Below are 20,648 nucleotides of genomic sequence, written 5' to 3' on the forward strand. Positions count from 1 at the left end.
GACCGGGCCGTGGCGGTGGGCTCCTAGGTCCCCCTGGCCCCGCGGCTGGGCCAGGCAGACCGGGCTATGGCGGTGAGCTCCTGGCTCCTCCCTGACCCCGCTGCTGAGCCAGGAAGACCGGGCCATGGTGGTGGGCTCCTGGCTCCTCCCTAGCCCCGCTGCTGAGCCAGGCAGACCGGGCCGTGGCGGTGGGCTCCGCCTCAGCCGGCCGCTCCGGGCGGGAGCAGGTGGCCGGGCCGTGGCTCGCGGCGCGTGAAGTAGGCTCCTTGGGGCGCGTCTTGTCTCGCCTCGCCGTCGGCCGAGCAGCACAGGCTCGCTGGCCCGCCGGCCGACGCGATATGGGCGTCATTTCCAGCCGGGACGGCACATAAATCGGGCCCGTTCGTCTGTTATTGGGCACGGCGGCGGCCGGCGCCGTGGCCGGCGCGGCCCCGTCTCCGGGTCGTGTTCGGCCGCCGCGCCCAGCCCACAGCTCATAACGGCCACATGGGCTCATCCCCGCCCCGATGCTGTAATAAAGGTGACAGGCGACCGGCGGCCGCAGGCGGCCCACGCGCGCCCTAGGCGCTCCACTTGATCGCCTGGATTTGGCGACGCTCACAAATGGTCTTCTTAGCAGAGCCGAGCGTTGGACAGCGCAGAAGTGTGCGGCCGTTAGTGAGAAGGAGCCGTGCTGGGCGTGTGGGGTTTGGCGCATAAGAAGCTGACACGTGCACTGGCTCCGGTCGTGGATTCCGGACAGCATAAGTGCCTTTGATGGCAGGCATCATATGCGGGCATCCGTTCTCGGGATTCGGGCACACGCCTGATTGGGGTAAAAGAGGTACAGTAGGGGGGGGGGGGGGCGGGGAAAAGGGAAAAGGAGGGAAATATCAGCGTTCCGAAGTTGCGGATTCACAGCACGTGACTTGTAAGAGTAATCAGTGAACTCGTCACGCTTGCAAATGTGCTACTGTCGTCACTTGTGGTACTGCCATCACTTGTGCTCCGTCCCGTACCGCAGCTGGCGGCTGCTCCTGTCCTGCCTGTTCAGCACTGTTCCTGGACACCCAGGACAGCGCCAGAGTCCAGTGCAGTGGCGTCGGCTGCGGACGCAGTGTGCGGCGCGTCTGTGCCCCACGTGCGGCGGCGGCCGCGGCCGGCCGTCGGCGCCACCTCTGACCCCTGACCCGTCTGTCGCCAGTGTCCAAGGTCAACCTGGCGGTGCACGAGGACAAGAACCGCGTGCCCTTCGTCAAGGGCGCCACCGAGCGGTTCGTCTCCAGCCCCGAGGAGGTTTTCGAGGTGATCGAGGAGGGCAAGTCCAACCGGCACATAGCCGTGACAAGTGAGTGGGCGGCGCCGCCGGGGCGATCACCGGATGGGGGCGATGGGTAAAGCCGGAGCCGGGTTTGGGACGTGTGGTCGGCCCGGCGCATTGGTCCCGCGTGATACCCTGTACGACACAGCGGCGACATCTCCCCGATGCCAACACCTCGCCATCCTCCCTGAGCAGGCGAAGAGATACGGCGATGTTCATCGCTGGAGGTGTAAAATGGTGTCGTGGAGGGATACCTTGGCAAGCGAGTGACCGGTGGCGGCCGAGTTGTCTTCCGTCCCTGCAGCGCCCGTGGTGGCTGGTGTCTGACGTCCCCACCGGTCCACCTTCGGCGGGGCCTCTGCCGCCCGGCTGCTCCCGCCCTCTCCTGCTGTCTCTGTCATGCCTGCTGTCGCGGTCGTCCGTGACGGTCCCGTGACCTCGTGCCCGGCGGCGCTATGAACAGCTCGATACGCGGCGGGCCGGCCCCTGCCGCCGACGGCGACCGGCTCGAGGGCGGCGCTGGGGCGGCCTGGACAGCTGAGCGGTGGAGCCGGAGACGCCCCTGCCGCCGCTCGACGGGGCGCCGGGGGCGGCGGGGGCGGCGCGGGCAGCGCGGGCGGCGGCCTGGTCAGTCAAGGCGAGGAGGGGCTACAGAGGCGGGCACACGGCCGCCGCCGCCGCGTCAGGGGCGGCGAGCTTGTCAGCCGTTTGCGCATGACATCGTCACCACTGACAGCGCCCAGCGGTGGACGGCGTATGGCGGGGGCACCCGGCCAGCTCGTGTTTCTCCCCTGAGAAGTGGGGGCTTAAGGAGAGTGTTCCATATTCATGCGGGGTTTAGAACCGAACTAGCCATCTTGAAGACCTTTTGGTGCTGGTCACAATTCTGTCCTTCTTAAGACCTGAGCCCCTCGAGTTTCCGATCGACACGCGTGCTAAAATGGGCGAAGGTATATCGGGAAGAGTATTTCAAAGCCATCTTGGCGTTAATGACGTTATTATAACGTCATTCAAATCATGCCATTCCACAAGCCATGCGGTGATCAAGGCGAAGAAAGATATGATTGTCGAGGCGTTCATATCTGGTGTGCCCTCCACCGTGCCCTGGACACGGTGGAGGGCACGGGTCCGGGCTGGTGTCCATCGTGAGGTGGAGTTGCCTTCAATGCCCGCCGTCTTGGCTGGCCGCCGCGTGCCGCTGACGCTGGTGGGACTGACCCGAGCCCGTGACCAGGCTGGGGAGAGCTGATGGCTGATCAGCCCCCTGCATTAGGGGACCGCCCTCCGCGGTGAAGTAGCGTGTTTTCACCCACCTCGTCCGCGCCCCGGGGCCGGGAGGCTGAAGTGGGTGGCGCCGTGCCATATTGTGCGACCTTTCCACGATGGCGTCGTTTTCTGCCTCGTTGGAGCCGATGAAAATGTTCCCATCCACTTCGGCTGTTTTATGGGGGCGTATTGGTGCCCGTGTTCCCTCGAGAGGTAGCCGGATAGGAAAATTTTTTGGCGCTATCTTTTAGAATTATGCGACGCATCCAGTGCCCCACCACCCCTTACGCGGCTGGTGGGTTGCTCCGTGTGTGGTGTTATGTATTGTTTGCCAGCTGGTTGTGGAAGGATTTATGCAAATTGTGTTGTGGGAGAAAACAGCGTGCTGTATCTGGGCTGGTAACTACAGCGATGCTGCGTGATGTGGTTTATGAGGAAGCCAGGCATTGATTTCCTCCTCCGATGAAGGGATTCCGCCAGGCACATACGGGGCAGCTCTGACCGGCGGCATCCATTGTTGCAGACATGAACGAGCACAGTTCTCGCAGCCACAGTGTCTTCCTCATCAACGTCAAGCAGGAGAACCTGGAGAACGACAAGAAGCTGTCGGGCAAGCTTTACCTCGTCGATCTGGCGGGCAGTGAGAAGGTGGGCACTGCAGCGACGCTGTGTTTCTCGTTTCTTGCTGCGTCTTGAATGTGACAAACATTCCGAACTGAAGAGCCGTATCTGCCGGGCCGTCGATATCAGTGAGTCGCGGGCCTTGTGACGATGCTCCATATCAGCAGCGGCTGTGACGGTCTGCACATTAGCAGAGCATGTGGCCTTTTTACTGCTCTGTTAAATGCAGGCTAAAATTGCAAGATTGCAGTTGTCCATTGGATGCAGGCTTTCTGGTTTTGTTATGGACTGGATTGCTCAACAGTGTGATTAAGTCTGACTTAGGATAGTCCCCAGTCGGTGCTGTTCACGGCAGATAGTCTGACATAGGATAGTCTCCAGTCGAAACTGTTCACGACAGGTTTTCTCACTTAGGATAGTCCCCAGTCGGAACTGTTCACGACAGGTTGTCTCACTTAGGATAGTCCCCAGTCTGAGCCGTTTACGGCAGATGGTCTGACATGGGATAGTCCCCAGAACTGTTCACGGCAGATAGTCTCACTTAGGATAGTCCCCAGTCGGAGCCGTTTACAACAGCTAGTCTGACATAGGATAGTCCCCAGTCGGAGCTATTTACGGTAGATGGTCTGACATAGGATAATCCCCAGTCGGAGCTGTTTACGGCAGATGGTCTGACATAGGATAGTCCCCAGAACTGTTCACGGTAGATAGTCTGACATGGGATAGTCCCCAGTCGGAACTGTTCATGGCAGATAGTCTGACCGTTTGTTGTAGAGATATTTAGGGGTGACCATTATTTGGCCCCAAGTTCTTTAAAACCTAAGGCCAGTTCACGTGGTGGTTGGTTATATTGGTGTGCCAGGTTAAGTGCGCTTTTCAGAAGATTGGGCTGCTTGAAATGGGTAAAGTAAGTCCCCACCTCTCGAGAGGTTTAACGGCAGTGGTGGTTGCGTGGTTTTGGATCGCATCCACCGGCCGTGAAGCCACCAGCTCCACTCCTGTATGTGCCGCCGCCGACGCAGGGGCTGCTGGACCGCATGCTTCTGCTGCTGCTTTGTGCAGCACGCGTCCCGGCCGTGCTGATCTGCAGCTGTGCCCCGCCACCAGCCGTCATCGGTGTCTGCGGAGGGGACAGTCTCCACCCCCCAGTAGGCGGCGTGTCTGTCGTCCGTTGGCACGCGTGTCGGCGTGCCGGTACCTCCTGACCTTGCCGTGCCGGGGTCGTTACGGCCGGCCCACTCAGGCCGGTCGCCGTACCAAGCCCCGGCGTGTACCGCCCCCCCCCCCCCCTCTCTCCATGCCTGCGGCGCCGGCCCCACCCTCGCCCCCGCCCCCGCCGACCGCTCCGGCCGGGGCCGTCTCGCTCTGCTTGGCGGTTGGACGTGGCATGTCGGAGCGGCGGCTGCGGGCACCGTCGGCTCGATACCGCCCCGGTCCTCGGGCCCTGGCGCGACGCGGGAGCCGATACCGCCGCCGGCGCTGCTGCCGGCGGCGCGCCGGCCAATGACGGATGGCGCTCGTGCCGCAGCTGAACCGCTCACGCGCGCGGATTGGCTGTGGCGCGCGGCGTGTCAGGCGGCGGCTGCCGGTCACATCCGTGGGTCTGCCGGCCGTGGCGCCATCGCCCGTCGACCCCCCCCCCCCCCCCCTTCTCCCCCGCCGCCTCTCTGCGGGCGGACCTTCTTGTCAGCTCCAGGTTCACTGGGCGGTCCCTAATGAATGGCACGGGTCCTTGCTCATCAATCACGGATATTCTGTGGGGCGAACGACGGCGCGCTCCGCCGCCGTCTCGCCGCGTAGCCGCTGGCGGGAGGCGGGCAGGACCCCGCGACACCCAGACACGACTAGGGTACTCTGCGGCATGGACAACGACGCGCTCCGCCGCCGCGTCGTCACGGGGCCGCTGGCGGGAGGTGGGCAGGACCCCGCGACACCCAGACACGACTAGGGTACTCTGCGGCATGGACAACGACGCGCTCCGCCGCCGTCTCGTCACGTGGCCGCTGGCGGGAGGTGGGCAGGACCCCGCGACACCCAGACACGACTAGGACACTCTGCGGGGCGGACGACGGCGCGCTCCGCCGCCGTCTCGTCACGTGGCCGCTGGCGGGAGGCGGGCAAGGCCCCGCGAGACCCAGACACGGCTAGGGCTGGCTGGCCGGCCGTGCGCACCCGATGCTGGACTGACGGCGTCGTGGCCCGACTTTGGCTCGGGAGATAGACTGGACACTTTTCCCGGCCGGCGGCGGTGTGCAGTGGGCAATCACATCGATTTCTGCGGCCCTCTGTTGATCTGGAACTGGAAGGCGTCGGACGTGGCTGGCCGGCCAGCTGACGCAGACATACTGACGCTGACAGCTGGAGATGGCGCGATATCGGGAGGTATCTGGGGATCACAAGCTTTTGTGCCGAAAATAAACGACTTTCGATGTGCTGTGAGATGCGGGTTAAACGAAGATATCAAGCGACGGTTGGAGCATATTGTAGGATATAAGGATGCTCTTCTTCTCAAGACCGTGTGTTCGGCGCCTCAGTCCCCGGGCCGTGGCCCGGGTACGGTCATGATGTTTCAAGGCACTGTCTTGAAACGTCGAAGCGTCTTGAAAATGATTGCTTGGCGCGTTCGTGCAACCAACACGCCCTGGTGTATTAGGGTCAGTAATTTTCAGCATAAGCACCGATGCATCCGAAAAACGAGGGGCTTTGCCATTCTTGCCTGTATCTGTAATGGGGATCGTGAATTTCATTGCGTGCCGTCAGCTGGGGATGTGTGGGACAGCTGCTCCACTGGTGCGCCGTCTTGTCTCGCCCGCCCGACCAACTCTTACCACGTGTGTCCCTCCCCCAGGTCAGCAAGACGGGCGCCGAGGGTACCGTGCTGGACGAGGCCAAGAACATCAACAAGTCGCTGTCGGCGCTGGGCAACGTTATATCGGCGCTGGCCGACGGCAACGTGAGTGTCGGGCGCGGCACCGGCCCCTCAGGGAGGCAGATACATGGGATTAGCGCGGCTCCTGGCAGCTGGAGAGGCCGTCCGGCCAGATCAGCGATATTGTGGAGGGAGGCCAGCGCCAGACGCCTGTCGGCGAGAGCCGGAGGGGGCGACTGTCATTGGTGGAGAGATGGCGGAGCGGTGGGAGAAAGAAGAGCAGACAAGATGCTGTGGGATCTCTCCATCTGTTGCGTCTTCTTCGTCGGGTGAATGTATGCTTTCTTGTCCCAGGTGGAGGGGGAGGGGATCCGTTCCGAGACTGTCGACCACGAAATAAACTAAAATGTCCGAAAGAAACTGCCTTATCGTTGTGTCCAAGTCGCGTGAGGACATGCGTTTTGGTGATCTGTGTGACAAAACTGGGGCGAGGTGGTCGTGTCCTAGGAGATTAACTCTGCCCCCGAAACTTAGTTAGCGACATAAAAACTGTCATGCTTGACTGATCCGTGGGGTGCCTTTTTGTCAAGAGTTGTGTCCCCGCCTTGTTTATGACAAGTTTTGACACCAGGGTGGGCGAGACGGCTGGCGGCCATGCGGAAAGGACACTTCCGCTGTGTCACTGTTTGGTAGTTTGGTGCGAGATGATGCGGCCGGAGACAACTAGTGAACACTTCAATATTTGGGTTGTTTGGGATTTGTTGGGTTGAAAAAGCTATCTTTATCGTCAGAAGCGGGCGCCCGTCGCAGGAAAATTTCGTTAGGACTGTCCGGCAGGTTTAGTCCTAAGAGCTGCTTTGCGAGTTATAGTGGAAAAGACTGTTCTAGACAGCACAATGTCTCTGTCTAGTAAATACTTTCTTCAATATGTCATTGTTTGATCGCGCCGTCTCACCCTGCGCAATATTGATTGAGAGCCAATTGACGGCCGTTATATCTGGAAAACGTGCTTACAAACGCCAGATATGAAAGACTCGGTAATGACGGTTTCTTGGCCTTGATCGCCGCTTGGCTGATTGACAGGATTTGAATGACGTTATTATGGCATCGTCGATGCCTGGGCGGCATTGAAAAAGTCTCCCCAAAATAGTTTGCACATATTTGTGGGCGCATATTTGTGGGTATAGCTCAGAAACTAGATGGGCATAGGTCTTAAAAATGACGAGACTGTGAATTGCGTCCAATGATCTTTAAGATAGCTTTCTCAGTTCAGACCCCTGTATAAATGTGGAACACTTTCTTTAAGCTATTTGTGAGTGTCTCATTTTACATAGGTATGGTCAATGTGTAGACACACACGTGGTGGGTGTAGCTTCACGTGTACACAATGTCAACGTACTGCTTTTGTTCGTCTGTGGTTGCTGTATAGGTCGGTTGTTTTTGTCGTCGATCCGATCGTCCGTTGAGTATTCAAGTTGGTGTGAGAGGGCGGGGTGGGCTGTTTATTGGAACATCTTTGCGACGGATGCTGTGAGTATTCAGAAGGCAAATAAATGGCTTCTTGTGAGCAGGGAACCCGTTACTTTTTAACACTTTAACTCAGAGTGATAAGGACTGTTAGCAAAGCGTGGCTTATCTGGCAGAAAACCATTGTCCGTCGCGAGAAGCGTTTGGCTCGCCGTGTGAGGCTGTGCCTGCTGTGGGGGTTGATGTGATTCTGCCGTGTGAGCCTGTCCCTGCTGTGAGGGGCGATGTGACTCCGCCGTGTGAGGCTGTGCCTGTTGTGAGGGGCGATGTGACTCCGCCGTGTGAGGCTGTGCCTGCTGTGAGGGGCGATGTGACTCCGCCGTGTGAGGCTGTCCCTGCTGTGAGGGGCGATGTGACTCCGCCGTGTGAGGCTGTCCCTGCTGTGAGGGGCAGTGGGTCTCCGTCGTGTAAGGCTGTCCCTGCTGTGAGGGGCGGTGGGGCTCCGCCGTTTGAGATTGTCTCTGCTGTGAGGGGCGGCGGGCTGTCCCTGCTGTGAGGGGCGGTGTGACTCCGCGTGTGAGGCTGTCCTGCTGTGAGGGGCGGTGTGACTCCGCCGTGTGAGGCTGTCCCTGCTGTGAGGGGCGGTGTGACTCCGCCGTGTGAGGCTGTCCCTGCTGTGAGGGGCGGCGTGACTCCGCCGTGTGAGGCTGTCCCTGCTGTGAGGGGCGGTGTGGCTCCGTCGTGTGACGCTGTCCCTGCCGTGAGGGGCGGTGGGGCTCCGTCGTGTGACGCTGTCCCTGCCGTGAGGGGCGGTGGACTCCGCCGTGTGAGGCTGTCCCTGCTGTGAGGGGCGGTGGGGCTCCGCCGTGTGGGGCTGTCCCTGCTGTGAGGGGCGGTGGGGCTCCGCCGTGTGAGGCTCTCCCTGCCGTGAGGGGCGGTGTGACTCCGCAGTGTGAGGCTGTCCCTGCTGTGAGGGGCGGTGGGGCTCCGTCGTGTGAGGCTGTCTCTGCTGTGAGGGGGCTGAGCGGCTTGCGGCGTCACTGGTATCGATCTGTCTGGCCCAGAAGGCCGCAGAACGGGCCGGCGTCGGCTGCATCGGCCCCACTCAAGACAGCCGGTCGCGCTGTTTAACTGCTCCGGGTACATCGATCGGAATCAGAGGCTCGTTTCGACGAAAACAGATGTGGATGACTGGCGTGTTAGTGGTAGCCCTGATGGTTTTGGTAATGGTGTTGTTGCTTGCACATTGTATTTTGCATGGTAAGCTGCAGCCTTGGAACAATGGCTACATAACAATTCGTCCCTATTAATGCTGCATGTACTGCCCCCTGGTTTCGCACAAGTTGGTCTGTGAGGCATTCCGCCATTTGTTAATCAGAATACTTGCACACAGGCGGCAGATCTTGAGACAGTGGCGTCGGCTGAGAATGAGCCAAGGATAAGTCTGCCATGAGCACTTTGTAGCGCTGCTTCTAGTCGTTCTCTAGCAAACCAGGATTGGGCGGGCGAGGCTTGGAAATTGTACCAATAGTCTGCGAATGTGCGAGCTGACCTTTTCGCCCATGGCTGCCGTTGCAGAAATCCCACATCCCGTACCGCGACTCGAAGCTGACGAGGATCCTGCAGGAGTCGCTGGGAGGCAACGCCCGAACCACCATTATCATCTGCTGCTCGCCAGCCTCCTACAACGAGTCGGAGACCAAGTCGACTCTCGACTTCGGCCGCAGGTAACTTCGTCGTCATGCCTGCGCCGCTGATCGCTCTAGCATCATCAAGCGGCGGTGCAGCTGTCACGCAGCGCCAGCCCAACTGGCGGTGCTGAGAGGCACGCAGCTGGAGCGAATTGGTATCGGGCCGATCATGGTACGGTGTACGGTGTTCGGTGTTCGAGACGCGATGTTCGGTGTTCTGTAGCCGTCCTCTCCCCGACTTGGTCATTGACTTGCCTTGTTCAGTGTCTGGGTCCTGTTCACGGACCGGAATGTGCAGTGGTGGCCGGGTCTTGGTTGGCGAACCAGCGGCGTGCTGTCTCGAATTCTCGGCTATTCGCGCTCGCCGTCGGCACGTGCCCTCGCTCGGAGCACCTCCAGCGCTGAGAGCAGTCAAGAGCTGTGGAGAACTGGCTGAGTGCTGGAACGGTGTCGAGATGAGCGCTTGTCCCCGCCGACGGGCGGGCAGCCGGCGCCGAGGAGAGGCGACGTCACGCCCCGGGGTCCCGGTCCCGCCCCCGGTCCTGTCGTCTGAGGCGTGCTCCGGCCGACGGGCGGGCAGCCGGCGCCGAGGAGAGGCGACGTCACGCCCCGGGGTCCCGGTCCCGCCCTCGGTCCTGTCGTTTGAGGCGTGCTCCGGCCGACGGGCGGTGATCGGCGGGCCCCGACTCCGGCTAACACCGACTGTGCTCGTGACACCGTCGCCGCTGCCGGTGTCCTGGGCGTCCTCGTCTGTCGGGGAACCCGCTGTGTCGCCAGCCGCCGGCCGTAGCTGCTGTCCACCTCGGGTGCTGGCGACCCCGCCGTCTCAGGACGTGGCTGCTACCTGCCTCGGATGATGTGACACCGCTGTCCACTCGCGTTGGCTGCTGTCCATTTCGGGCGTCGGTGACCCCGCTGTGATGCTGTCCACCTCGGGTGTTGTGACTGTGCTGTCCACTCTCTGTGGCTGCCGTCCAATTCGGGTGCTGGTGACCCTGTTGTCTGCCGACCGGCGCTGCTGTCCGTGACGCCGGCTGGCAGCCACCCGCAGGTGACCGGGTCCAGTGGATGTCGTTAGTCGCCGTCCGCCATTACCTGAACACGCTGCGGCCCGACAGCTAATTACCTGGCCCGGCCGGCACGTTATTGACGAGCGGTGTGTCGTCTGCCTCGCGGGCGCCTCCGACTGCTAGCCCCACCGGGGCGCCGGGCTGAACTGGAGCCCCCCTCCTGCCGGCGGTGGAGGACTCGCAACGCTGTCCCGGTGCGGCTCGCTGCCGACCACGTCAGGCGGGAGCTGCCACTGGCACATGCGCTTACACTTGTCTTGGGCTGCGAGGTCGGAGTCACTGCCGGCCGCGGCTGGGTAGCGGTCTCTCTGGATTGGGGACTGATATCCCCAGGCCCAGATCCAGACCCCTGATATTGCCCCGAACCCAGTGCGAGGACCCCAGCGAGAGCCAGCAGGCTCTGGGGCTGTCGGTTCCACAGCCGGCTTACCAGCAGGTCAGGAGCTCGCGGCCGCCTGTGGTGCTCCTGGGTGCCTCTGGGTGCTCTGGCTGGGCGCACGGCCTGTCGCCGTCCGGGTCCTATGCCTCGGTCGGATCTCCTTCGCTGTCGGGGGCGGGTGTGGCATCGCTGGCGTCCGCCTCGTCGCCGGCGGCTGGCCGCTCTCGTAAACCATTACAGATTTAAACTAACGGCCGACCGAGGCTTACTGCTGGTCCGGGTCGGGCCATCTCCATGGGCAAAGTACGCCCGAGCGCTGTGGGTGGCGTGGAAGACGGCAAAGTTGGCCCGGCGCGTGCGGGGTTGTCAGGCTCGTAGCTGATGTATGCCACACCGAAAGTTTCCCCTGGTCGGAAAGTTTCTCATATCGGAACAAATGGCCGGGCTAGAACTCGCCGCGATTGCAAACATATCTCAGCCAGCGCCCAATCACAGGTCGGGGACGCTCCACCTGAACCTGGAATGGGGAGAGCAGCGTCGGAAATATAGATTGGCTCTGGCGCTTCGCTTTGGGGAGGGGGGGGGGGCATTGTCAAGGCTGCAGGAAAAGCATTGAAAATTTTTAGACGTGCTGGCCGGTGGATGTGAGGGAAAGTTCCCTTCACTCTCACTTTGTCGATAAATGATACGCACATTTCCGTGTATGGTTGAACTTTGAATTACCTGTATTGATATCGCGTATGGTACATTTTGCATTAAATACATATATGTGTATGTTTATATATGTATATGTATGTATATATGTATGTTTATATACATATATATATATATGTATGTATATATATATATATATATATATATATATATATATATATATATATATACACATATATATGCCGTGCGTACTTGCGCGCGAAGCTCTTGTACGATCCTTTTTTTAATGTATTTTAAGTTGGCCACGGCCATGTACGTGTGGTTACCGCCGTCCGTCCCTCCGCACTGGCCTGTTGAGCTGAGCGCCCAGTTCTGAGTGCTGACACCAGCCCTGACCTGGATGTTCTGACCCGGACCATGGCGTCCGTCCACCGACCTGAGCCTGCTCGCGCTGACCGGGGCGGCTGCCGACAGGGCCAAGACGGTGAAGAACGTGGTGACGGTGAACGAGGAGCTGACGGCAGAGGAATGGAAGCGGCGGTACGAGCGGGAGCGCGACAAGAACGGCCGGCTGCGCGGTCAGGTGGAGCGGCTGGAGGAGGAGCTGCGCCGGTGGCGCGCCGGCGACACGGTCGGCAAGGACGAACAGGTCAACCTGGCCGACGTCATGGACGTCTCCGCCACCGCCGGTACGTGACGCGACGGCGGCGGGTAGGGTTTGGTTCGGACCCGGGCCCGGACCGAGCCGGACGTCTGGGCCAGGCGCCGCGGGAGGCGTGCGTTGTTGTGTTCATCGCGGTGACTTTGTGTGACTGAGATGCTCATCGCGGTGCGGTTTGAATCTCGTCCCCGTGTTTCAAACAGAGCCAAGTCCTAGCTGTGTGCCGTCGCTAGGCGGCGTGCGTAGCAGGATAGCGATGGAAGCTGAGATGCGCGTTGCAGGTCATCCTCCCATTTCTGAAAAGGTGGAAGCCATGTGTGTTCTCCAGGAAGGAGATCTGGCTGTGGGCCAGCAAGCCCTTCACGTAGTCCACTCCACATTATTCAGTGGTCGCGCACCATACGCGCTCCGTGACATGCCTTGTGTGTTGGCTGCCGGTCGGCCGGAGGTGGCGAGCCAACCTGCGGCTCCGTCGCCCGCTGAGCGCGCGCGCCTGTGACCGCCGCCTGTCCCTGACAGCGCCGGCCAGCACGCTGCCGGCGGCGCTGCCGGCCGCCACGCTGCCGCTCGTCTCATCCACGGCCAGCCTGTCGGGCGACGAGCGGCTCAAGTGGGAGAACGAGGTGGCCAAACTGTACGGCCAGCTGGACGAGAAGGACGACGAGATTAACCAGCAGAGCCAGCTGGTGGAGAAGCTCAAGGAGCAGATGCTGGAGCAGGAGGAGCTGGTCAGTGCGGCGGGCCGCTCCGGAGTGCCGTCCGTCGGTGCCGTGCCGGCGCGCGCGGTTAACATCAGTCCGCTTGCTCCGGGAAGCGCTGTCACATGAGTGAACGCGTCAGCTGTTTGCTGACCGTTGTTACCCTTCCGACTTCGTTTCGTCGCTGGTCGCCTGCAGGGTACTGAACGGGGCCACCTGGACGCGTGTTTGTCGCACAACAGCCGACGCTGTGGTGTCTCTGACGGACCCTCGCGGCTCGCCTCCTCATGCGGGCCCATCGGCGGCGGCCGGCGGCGTGCGACCGACGCCAGCCCGGTCGAGGCCGGCGCGCCCAGCGCCAGCGTGTCCCGTGACCGGTGTGCTGACGCGGCGCGGTTTCAGATCGCCTCGACGCGACGCGACTACGAGCAGGTGCAGGCGGAGATGAGCCGCATCCAGCAGGAGAACGAGTCGGCCAAGGACGAGGTCAAGGAGGTGCTGCAGGCGCTGGAAGAGCTGGCCGTCAACTACGACCAGAAGAGCCAGGACGTAGAGGCGCGCAGCAAGGAGAACGACAACCTCACGCAGGAGCTATCGCAGAAGCAGGTGCGGACAGCGGCGCCTGGTCCGCTCTGATGGTGTTCTGCCGTCTGGCTGAAGCCTGACTTAGCTGCCAGGTCCAGCCATAGCCAGCTCATATAGTCAAAGTCATATGCGGTGGTTCGCAGGACCGTTTCTTTCGTCGAGCAGTTGGACAGTGTGCTGCGTCCCGTCGTTCGCTGTCTGATGTGATACGCGCTGTTGGTCGCGGTGGCCTGACGCCGGCCCTGCCTCACCAGTCGCTGCTGAACACCACGGAGTCCGACCTGCAGCAGCTGAGGGACACGCACAACCACCTGAAGAAGCGCGCCAGCGAGATGTTGACCAACCTGCTGAAGGACCTGGGCGAGGTCGGCGTGGCTGTGGGCGGCTCGGCCGCAGACATGAAGGTGGGTGTCGCTCGGCCGGCAGGCGGCTGGCGCTGCAGTGGTGCTGGCTCGACCGCCGGCGGCTGGCGCTGCAGTGGTGCGGGCCGACCGCTGGCGGCTGGCGCTGCAGCGGTGCTGGGCCCGGCTGGCGCTGCAGTGGTGCTGGCTCGACCGCTGGCGGCTGGCGCTGCAGTGGTGCTGGGCCAATCACCGGCGACTGGCGCTGCAGTGGTGCTGGCTGGACCGCTGGCGGCTGGCGCTGCAGCGGTGCTGGACCAATCGCCCGCGGCTGACGCTGCAGTGGCGCCGGCTCGACCGCTGGCGCCAGTGGTCCGGAGCACTCGCTCACCTGCCTGTGCTGCTCGGATCGAGCGTGCCACGGAGCGGGTTTAGATGGGGAATCCCCTGTGATTACGATCCTGCGTTTTCGACGATGAGCTCTAGTGCCTCCCCCTCCCCTGTACTTACCACTGACTTAATTATCCCGCTATAATTAACGCGAGGTTGGAAGGCACTACCGCGTCGCTCTCCATGACGCACGGCCTGACCTCGTTTGTCATCGATAAAACAGATTAGTCATTCACCCAGATGTGTGGAGGCAAAGGACAATGTTCAAAACTGCCGTGCGTCTTTGTGAAGCAGGACCTGACGCATGGGATAGTCCCACCAGAGGCTGTTGTGACCATTAGATTGACATCAGACGCACAGGACATGCTGGACATCTTGAGAAATCCGAGTTCCGGTCGCTGCCAACTGGCTAGACCGGTGATAGTACGGCCATAGCATCAGCCAAATATCCGCTCGCATTAATCAACCTGTTATCCCAATAGAAGTGACTTTCTGTGTTTTCACCGACCGGTGGCTCAATCACGTCGTCGCTTTCCTCCATGTCCACGGCACGGTGATTGGCAGTGTGTTGACGGCGGACACGCGCGTGCGGCGCGCACGACGAGCTGGCTGGTTTGCGTCCGGCGTGTCCGATGTGTCCGGTGCGTCCGGCGGACTGACCGTGCCTGTCGACCGGCCGGCAGCTGGCGGCTGACGGCAGTGGCAAGATGGAGGAGGAGTTCACCGTGGCGCGACTCTACATCTCCAAGATGAAGTCCGAGATCAAGAACTTGGTCACGCGCTGCTCCTCGTTCGAGACATTCCAGAACGACTCCAACAAAAAGGTGGGGCTGCGCTGATTTCGCAAAGGTGTGGATGCTTGGGGCGCGGATGCGTGGTGCTGTTATCGTATTTGCTCATCACCGATATGTCACTCGCAGTCCTGGCTTATGTAATTATCGCGTCGTGCTATCGCCTCCGAACGCTTATACCGTGCGGGGTGACGTGTCGGTCTGTGTGCGGCCGTGGACGCAAGTTGAGCTACCCCGTCCCGCCGACAGATGGACGATGCTGAGCGTGAGCTGAGCGAAGGCCGCCTGCTGATCCAGCAGCACGAGGCCAAGATCAAGTCGCTACAGGAGTCAGTGCGCGACTCGGAGGCCAAGAAGCGCCAGCTGGAGGAGTCGCTGGACGCCATTAACGAGGAGGTGGCGCGGCTGCGCACGGCTGGTACGCCCCCCCCCCCCCCCCTAGCCCATGGAGCCTGACCCAACCACGGCCGGAGACCTGACCGGACCGCTGCTTTTTGGTGCACGCTGCCGTCTGCTGTGCCGACCGCCAGAATCACCGACTGTGTGTTAATGTCAAACAGAATGTTCAGCGTGGAGCTGGTAGGTCTGGTTTCGTCATCACCGGACGTGGTCTGGCACGAGTCCACATTCACTTTGAGCGTACCTGGGCATACCAAGGCAAGGTGGCATGACACAGGACGACCGACCACTGCGCCATCACAATGACACCCATCTATAGAGCGACTGGACAGCCAACGCCGGAGCGCGGCTCTCAGCCGTGTGTCCCGGGTGTCCTGGTGTCGCGATGGGTCTGCGTCGGCGCGCTGTCGTCCCCGGTGTCCTGACCTGGCGGTAGGTCTGCGTCGGCGCGCTGTCGTCCCGTGTGTTCTGGCCTGGCGGTAGGTCTGCGTCGGCGCGCTGTCGTCGCCGCAGCGCCGGCGACGGCCCGGCTGACTCGTCCGTCTCCCGCAGAGCAAATGGCGTCGCTGTCGTCGGCGGCGCAGAAGGACGCCGAGGACGCGCGCCAGATGCGCACGCAGCTGGAGGCGCAGATCGAGCAGCATCGCGAGGCTCACCAGAAGCAGGTGTCCGATCTGCGGGACGAGATCGCCGCCAAGCAGACGTTCATCGATCAGCTGAAGGAGTGAGTGCCGCGGCGTTGGCGAGTTCTGGCCGGTGCTGGAGGCTGACTGGCCCCTGCAGAGTCAGCGGCGCCCATTGGACTGCTGAGAGGCGATAGGGTGCTGCTGGGGACCCGAGCCAGCTCACGCGAGGGCAATGCGTGGTTCCCGCGCGGGCATTCGTGCTACACCCTAGGTTGTTGTCATCGACATAGTTTCGCCCAAGCGCAGTCACGTAGCAGTCTGCCTATACTGATCACTTTGTGCGCCACCCGTGCTGCCTGGGATGTCCGGCGGTGTGTTTTGAGGGTGTCATTGCGGTGTTGCGGTGTTGCGGAGTAGGGTACCTGCTGACGCGACCTTCTCGCCCCCGCGCGTAGCCTGAACCAGAAGCTGGCGCTGCAGCAGGACCAGCTGCGCGCCGACCACGACAAGCTGCGCACCGAGAACGATGACAAATCTCAACGGCTGCACCAGCTGCTGCAGCAGGCCGACCGGCGCGAGCAGGCGCGCGAGGACCTGAAGGGCCTGGAGGAGACTGTGGCCAAGGAGCTGCAGACACTGCACAACCTGCGCAAACTGTTCGTGCAGGACCTTCAGAACAGGTTCAAAAAGGTGATGTATGAGCCAGCCTGTGCTATCGTAACAGTCACCGCAGCAATTCATAGCACGAACGTGATGTGACTCACTCTATGTCAAACGAGACAGCGCGAGAGATATCACCCAGAGTGTGCGAAGCCAGGTTTAACTAAATGCGTTTCGATGTTCATGGTCGCATGCGAATGCTGTGTGGTCTCCACTGTTGCACCGCAGAAGTCATAACGCTGGTTGTTGGCGTCGAAAGAGATGCCCCTGAAGTGCCAGCCTGTCCAGCCGCCCGTACCGTCCTCTCCAGCCATAGCAATGGTTTGTTCGCCTGTGCGCTCGGTATCTCATCACTATCATAACAGCGTGCAGGCCACATGTCTGACTGATTTCCAGCAGATGCTGCACTTGTCAGCTTGCGTCGGACGCAGTATTTGGGATATTCTTCCCGTCATGTTCTTCTCTGTCTGGTCTCCGCGGTATCACACCCTCAGCGTTTGCCTCCAGAAGTCGTGTCGTGTTGATTAAGTGTCCCTTGGAATCGCACACTGCCCTGTTCCTGGTCACGTGACGGTGGACGACCGGAGCGGGGTGGCAGAGGTCGCAACGTCGCCTTCGGTGCGCGCCGACTGACGGCTGCCTGTGTGCCGCTGCGCAGTCGGCCATCGGCGAGGAGTCAGACGACGTGGGCGGCTCGCTGGCCCAGAAGCAGAAGATCTCCTTCCTGGAGAACAACCTGGACCAGCTGACCAAGGTGCACAAGCAGCTGGTGCGCGACAACGCCGACCTGCGCTGCGAGCTGCCCAAGCTTGAGAAGCGGCTGCGTGCCACCATGGAGCGGGTCAAGGTCGGTGGAGCCCGCCGCGGGCCGCGGCGGCGGCAGGCAGGCCGGGCGAAGGGGCAGTGGGATGCCGCGCAACGGATATGAGTAGTATTGTGTCGGTCAGTACTGGCATCCTTTCCGGTGGTTGTTTCGCCTTTATTTTGTTGGCTTCACGAGATCGACACACTGATTTGTTAATTCTGAAAACTCGAGCGGCGTCATCTGGGCTGGTGACGCGGGTTGTATGTCGTCGCGCCGGAGCCGAAGCTGCCGTGTCAGCGCGGTGTGGTGCAGTGGCGCACGTCGCCGCCCGCGTGGACTGCTTTCCGAGCCGTACTGCGTGTCCGCAGGCCCTGGAGACGGCTCTGAAGGAGGCGAAGGAGGGCGCCATGCGCGACAGGAAGCGCTACCAGTACGAGGTGGACCGCATCAAGGAGGCGGTGCGGCAGAAGAACCTGGCCCGGCGCGGTCACGCCGCTCAGATCGGTGAGCTCGGGGGCCGAGCAGGGGTCGGCGGGCGGTCCCGCTCAGCCCGCCTCTTACTGTGACGCCCATCTCTGGACCACGTGTTGTGGTGGCGCGGTGGTCGCTGATCGACGCATTCGCCGGTTGGCGTTGTATATGGATGTCAATGTCGCAGGCAAATGACTGCAAACGCCCGTGTGAGTATATTACGCTGTGAAAGCCTGTCCTCCACTGGCGTCTGCTGAGCTGCGTTGCGTGGCGTGTGTGGCGGCGGCGGCGACGGTCGCGCTACGGCGGCGCGTGACGGTCGTGTGACGGCCCGCAGCCAAGCCGATCCGGGCGGGCCAGCCGCATCCACCACCCGGCATCCGTCCCGGTCAGCAGCCGTACCCGTCCGGCTTCAGCGGCCGGCCCGTGGCGGCCGGCGACGCCGACATCGCCGCCATGAAGGCGCGCCAGAAGAAGGCCGCCGCCGGCAACAACCGCGGTGAGTGAGCCGGGCGCTGGGCGCACGCACAGCCGCTGGGGGCGCGGGCGGCATCGCGGGCACCGCAGGGGCTGTGGGGGTGAGCGACGTGGTGGTGTTTGAATTTTCTCTACTGCAGTCGTTGCGAGAGTTCGCCACGTTAGTAGCTGTAAGCACTGCGTGCTCTGCATACAGATTGAAGTATTACTATGAGTGTTTCTAATCGCTGTGAAGCGTTTCTTCGAGGCTGAGTGGTTCGTCAGCTCTGTTTGACGCTCGCAGCTGTTCGCCAGATGACTCTCCGCGGGTGCCGTGGTCACCTCCGTTGACCGTCCGTTGACCGTTGCCGTCTGGTTGCAGACGACTAAGCTGCTCTGTCTGTCTCTCTGCTGGAGTTGCCGCCCCTCGCCTCCACGCCGGGCTTCAGTGTGCACGTGCCGCGCCGCGCCGCCTGTGGCCGGCGCCTGGCCACTCCTCGCTTCGCTTGGCGCGCCGCCCGGGGGGACCGCGAGAGGCGCACGCCGCGGCCATCGCTCGGCCGCGGTCGGTGCCGCCGGGCCGGACGGCAGCTGCGCTCCCGGCGGCGGGTGCCGGGACGGGGCGGGCCGTGTGGAGGCGCGTGCCACGCGGCCGCGGCCGCCACTCGTCGGGTCGGGCCGGGCTGCGACGCCGGGTGGTTGCCGCGTGGCGACGGCGGTCTGTGCTGCTCCTTGTTTGTGTGCCGCCGTCTGCGGTCGGGCCGGTCGGCGGCGCACGCCCCGCCCCGGTCGCGCCGGCGCACGCGCCGGGCGTCAAGACAGCAGTATACTCCTGTTGCATCGTATGTATGAGCTATTTTAAGTAAGTAGTCAATTAATTGGTGCATGTTTAATTTATGGTTGTGCCTGTGTTGGGTTGACGCTGGGCGTGGGTTTTACGGGCCACGTGAGTCACCAACGGAAATAGTCTGGCCGTGCAGGGGCCGGACGGCGGTGAAGCTCGCGCGTACGATGTCTGGCGGCAGTTGACCTCTTGCGTTCGCCGGGTCACTGGATCGGCGCGCAGAGGTCGCCTGGGTGGCAGCAGACCGGACGGTGGTGCTCCTATTTATTTCCCGTTTCCCCGTCCGTCTCCGGCGGCGCTGCCGGACGTTTTGCCTGAGTTTTGCGGCCGGACCGCCCGTGCCGGCGCGTGCGTTCTGGGTTGGGCGGGCAGTGTCCAGGGAGGGGCGTGTGTGCGTGTTTGTTCCGGGCCGCTGCCGGCCGGGGCCGGACCTGTTTCCGGGGACCTAGCAACACTGTAGTCAGAGTCAAGCACATCGGCGCTGTAAAAGTTTCTGCTTTAAAGCACGCGAGTGTGATACCTGCTGAAGGCTGGCGGCCTGGATCGACTGTTTTGCAGCCCTGCTACCCCGGCCACAGATCAGCTGGCAGTGACGTCATAGGCTGTTTCTGCAGGCCGCCTCAGTGCACCGACGGCTTTATTTAGACGATGTTACTTCCAATTATGGTAATAAATTATATCATCGAGATGCTGTGTTGATGTGTTGATGTGGATGCACATTTTGGTGCAACTGCAAGTACAATCATGTACAGTTAGTACGTTTCGCCACATGCTGGTCAAGTTGCTTCCTGCTTTCTAATCTTCATGAAGTTTGCAGCTAATGTCAGTTGATACAGATTGAGTTAATTTACCTGTGCACCTTACTTATGGGGGCTGCAAAGTTATGCGACACCGTGAAATACAAAGCACTGAGACAGTCGGCGTCAGGTGTTGCCGGTACGCTACGGGATTCACCCAGAACGACGTGTATTTGGCTAAAGAGAAAACGACCGATCTCGTGCTACCTTTGTTGCACATATACACAGCCATTCATGAATTACGTTGCCAACTCCCTGTACCATGGCTAAGCACCGGTTATGCTGGGTAAAAACCATCTCTCCCTCATCTCTGATTATGATGTGTCGAGTGAAACATTCAAAAATGTGTCTTCCATATGTCATGGATTAAGATGCATCACCATACATCCATAACATATGCGATCACACAAAAAGCACGGTTTTCTTTTTGCCGCAGGTAAGTAGCCAGACGACCCTTCGGGCATTTATATTAGGTTGTAACTAAATGACAACAATGAACTAAATGACAACATCAGTGTGACTGGGTGCTGCGCAGTGGCATTAGACATTTTGAAGACGGGGGGGGAGAGTAATCTACTTCATTACTTCAGCGCAGCAATGCAGTGCCGATGGTGCAGTTGTTTTATAGCATAAATTCCCAGAAAAATGCAACGTTCCGTTACAAGAACAAGACGGTAACCTGAGTCACCAGCGTTTGTAGTCCTATACATCCATTCTCTACAGAGTGAAGACGGGGATGTAAAGATAGCAGTGAATTAGGGTTCTCAATTGTCCTTGAATTCGATGATGGTACAATTTCAGCGTGGC

At 61.1% G+C, this 20,648-nt stretch overlaps 1 protein-coding gene across 1 annotated transcript in view; it reads left to right on the forward strand.

Annotated features, from left to right (window-relative positions):
- Khc (kinesin heavy chain) overlaps window positions 1-18,717 on the forward strand; it is a 42,652-nt gene extending 23,935 nt beyond the window's left edge. Inside the window, exons 4-19 of the mRNA XM_037229250.1 lie at window positions 1,184-1,327; window positions 3,090-3,214; window positions 6,036-6,140; window positions 9,102-9,250; window positions 11,792-12,006; window positions 12,498-12,706; window positions 13,079-13,282; window positions 13,516-13,665; window positions 14,676-14,816; window positions 15,033-15,201; window positions 15,735-15,906; window positions 16,264-16,498; window positions 17,127-17,315; window positions 17,642-17,777; window positions 18,082-18,243; window positions 18,583-18,717. Coding sequence (XP_037085145.1) covers window positions 1,184-1,327; window positions 3,090-3,214; window positions 6,036-6,140; window positions 9,102-9,250; window positions 11,792-12,006; window positions 12,498-12,706; window positions 13,079-13,282; window positions 13,516-13,665; window positions 14,676-14,816; window positions 15,033-15,201; window positions 15,735-15,906; window positions 16,264-16,498; window positions 17,127-17,315; window positions 17,642-17,777; window positions 18,082-18,243; window positions 18,583-18,590 — 2,513 coding nt within the window. The 3' untranslated portion in view covers window positions 18,591-18,717. The remainder of the gene's footprint in view (window positions 1-1,183; window positions 1,328-3,089; window positions 3,215-6,035; window positions 6,141-9,101; window positions 9,251-11,791; window positions 12,007-12,497; window positions 12,707-13,078; window positions 13,283-13,515; window positions 13,666-14,675; window positions 14,817-15,032; window positions 15,202-15,734; window positions 15,907-16,263; window positions 16,499-17,126; window positions 17,316-17,641; window positions 17,778-18,081; window positions 18,244-18,582) is intronic.
- Window positions 18,718-20,648: the final 1,931 nt, after the last annotated feature.

Source organism: Pollicipes pollicipes, unplaced genomic scaffold (genome assembly GCF_011947565.3).
Source record: "Pollicipes pollicipes isolate AB1234 unplaced genomic scaffold, Ppol_2.1 Scaffold_6138;HRSCAF=7277_pilon_pilon_pilon, whole genome shotgun sequence".
Lineage (NCBI taxonomy): Eukaryota > Metazoa > Arthropoda > Thecostraca > Pollicipedomorpha > Pollicipedidae > Pollicipes > Pollicipes pollicipes.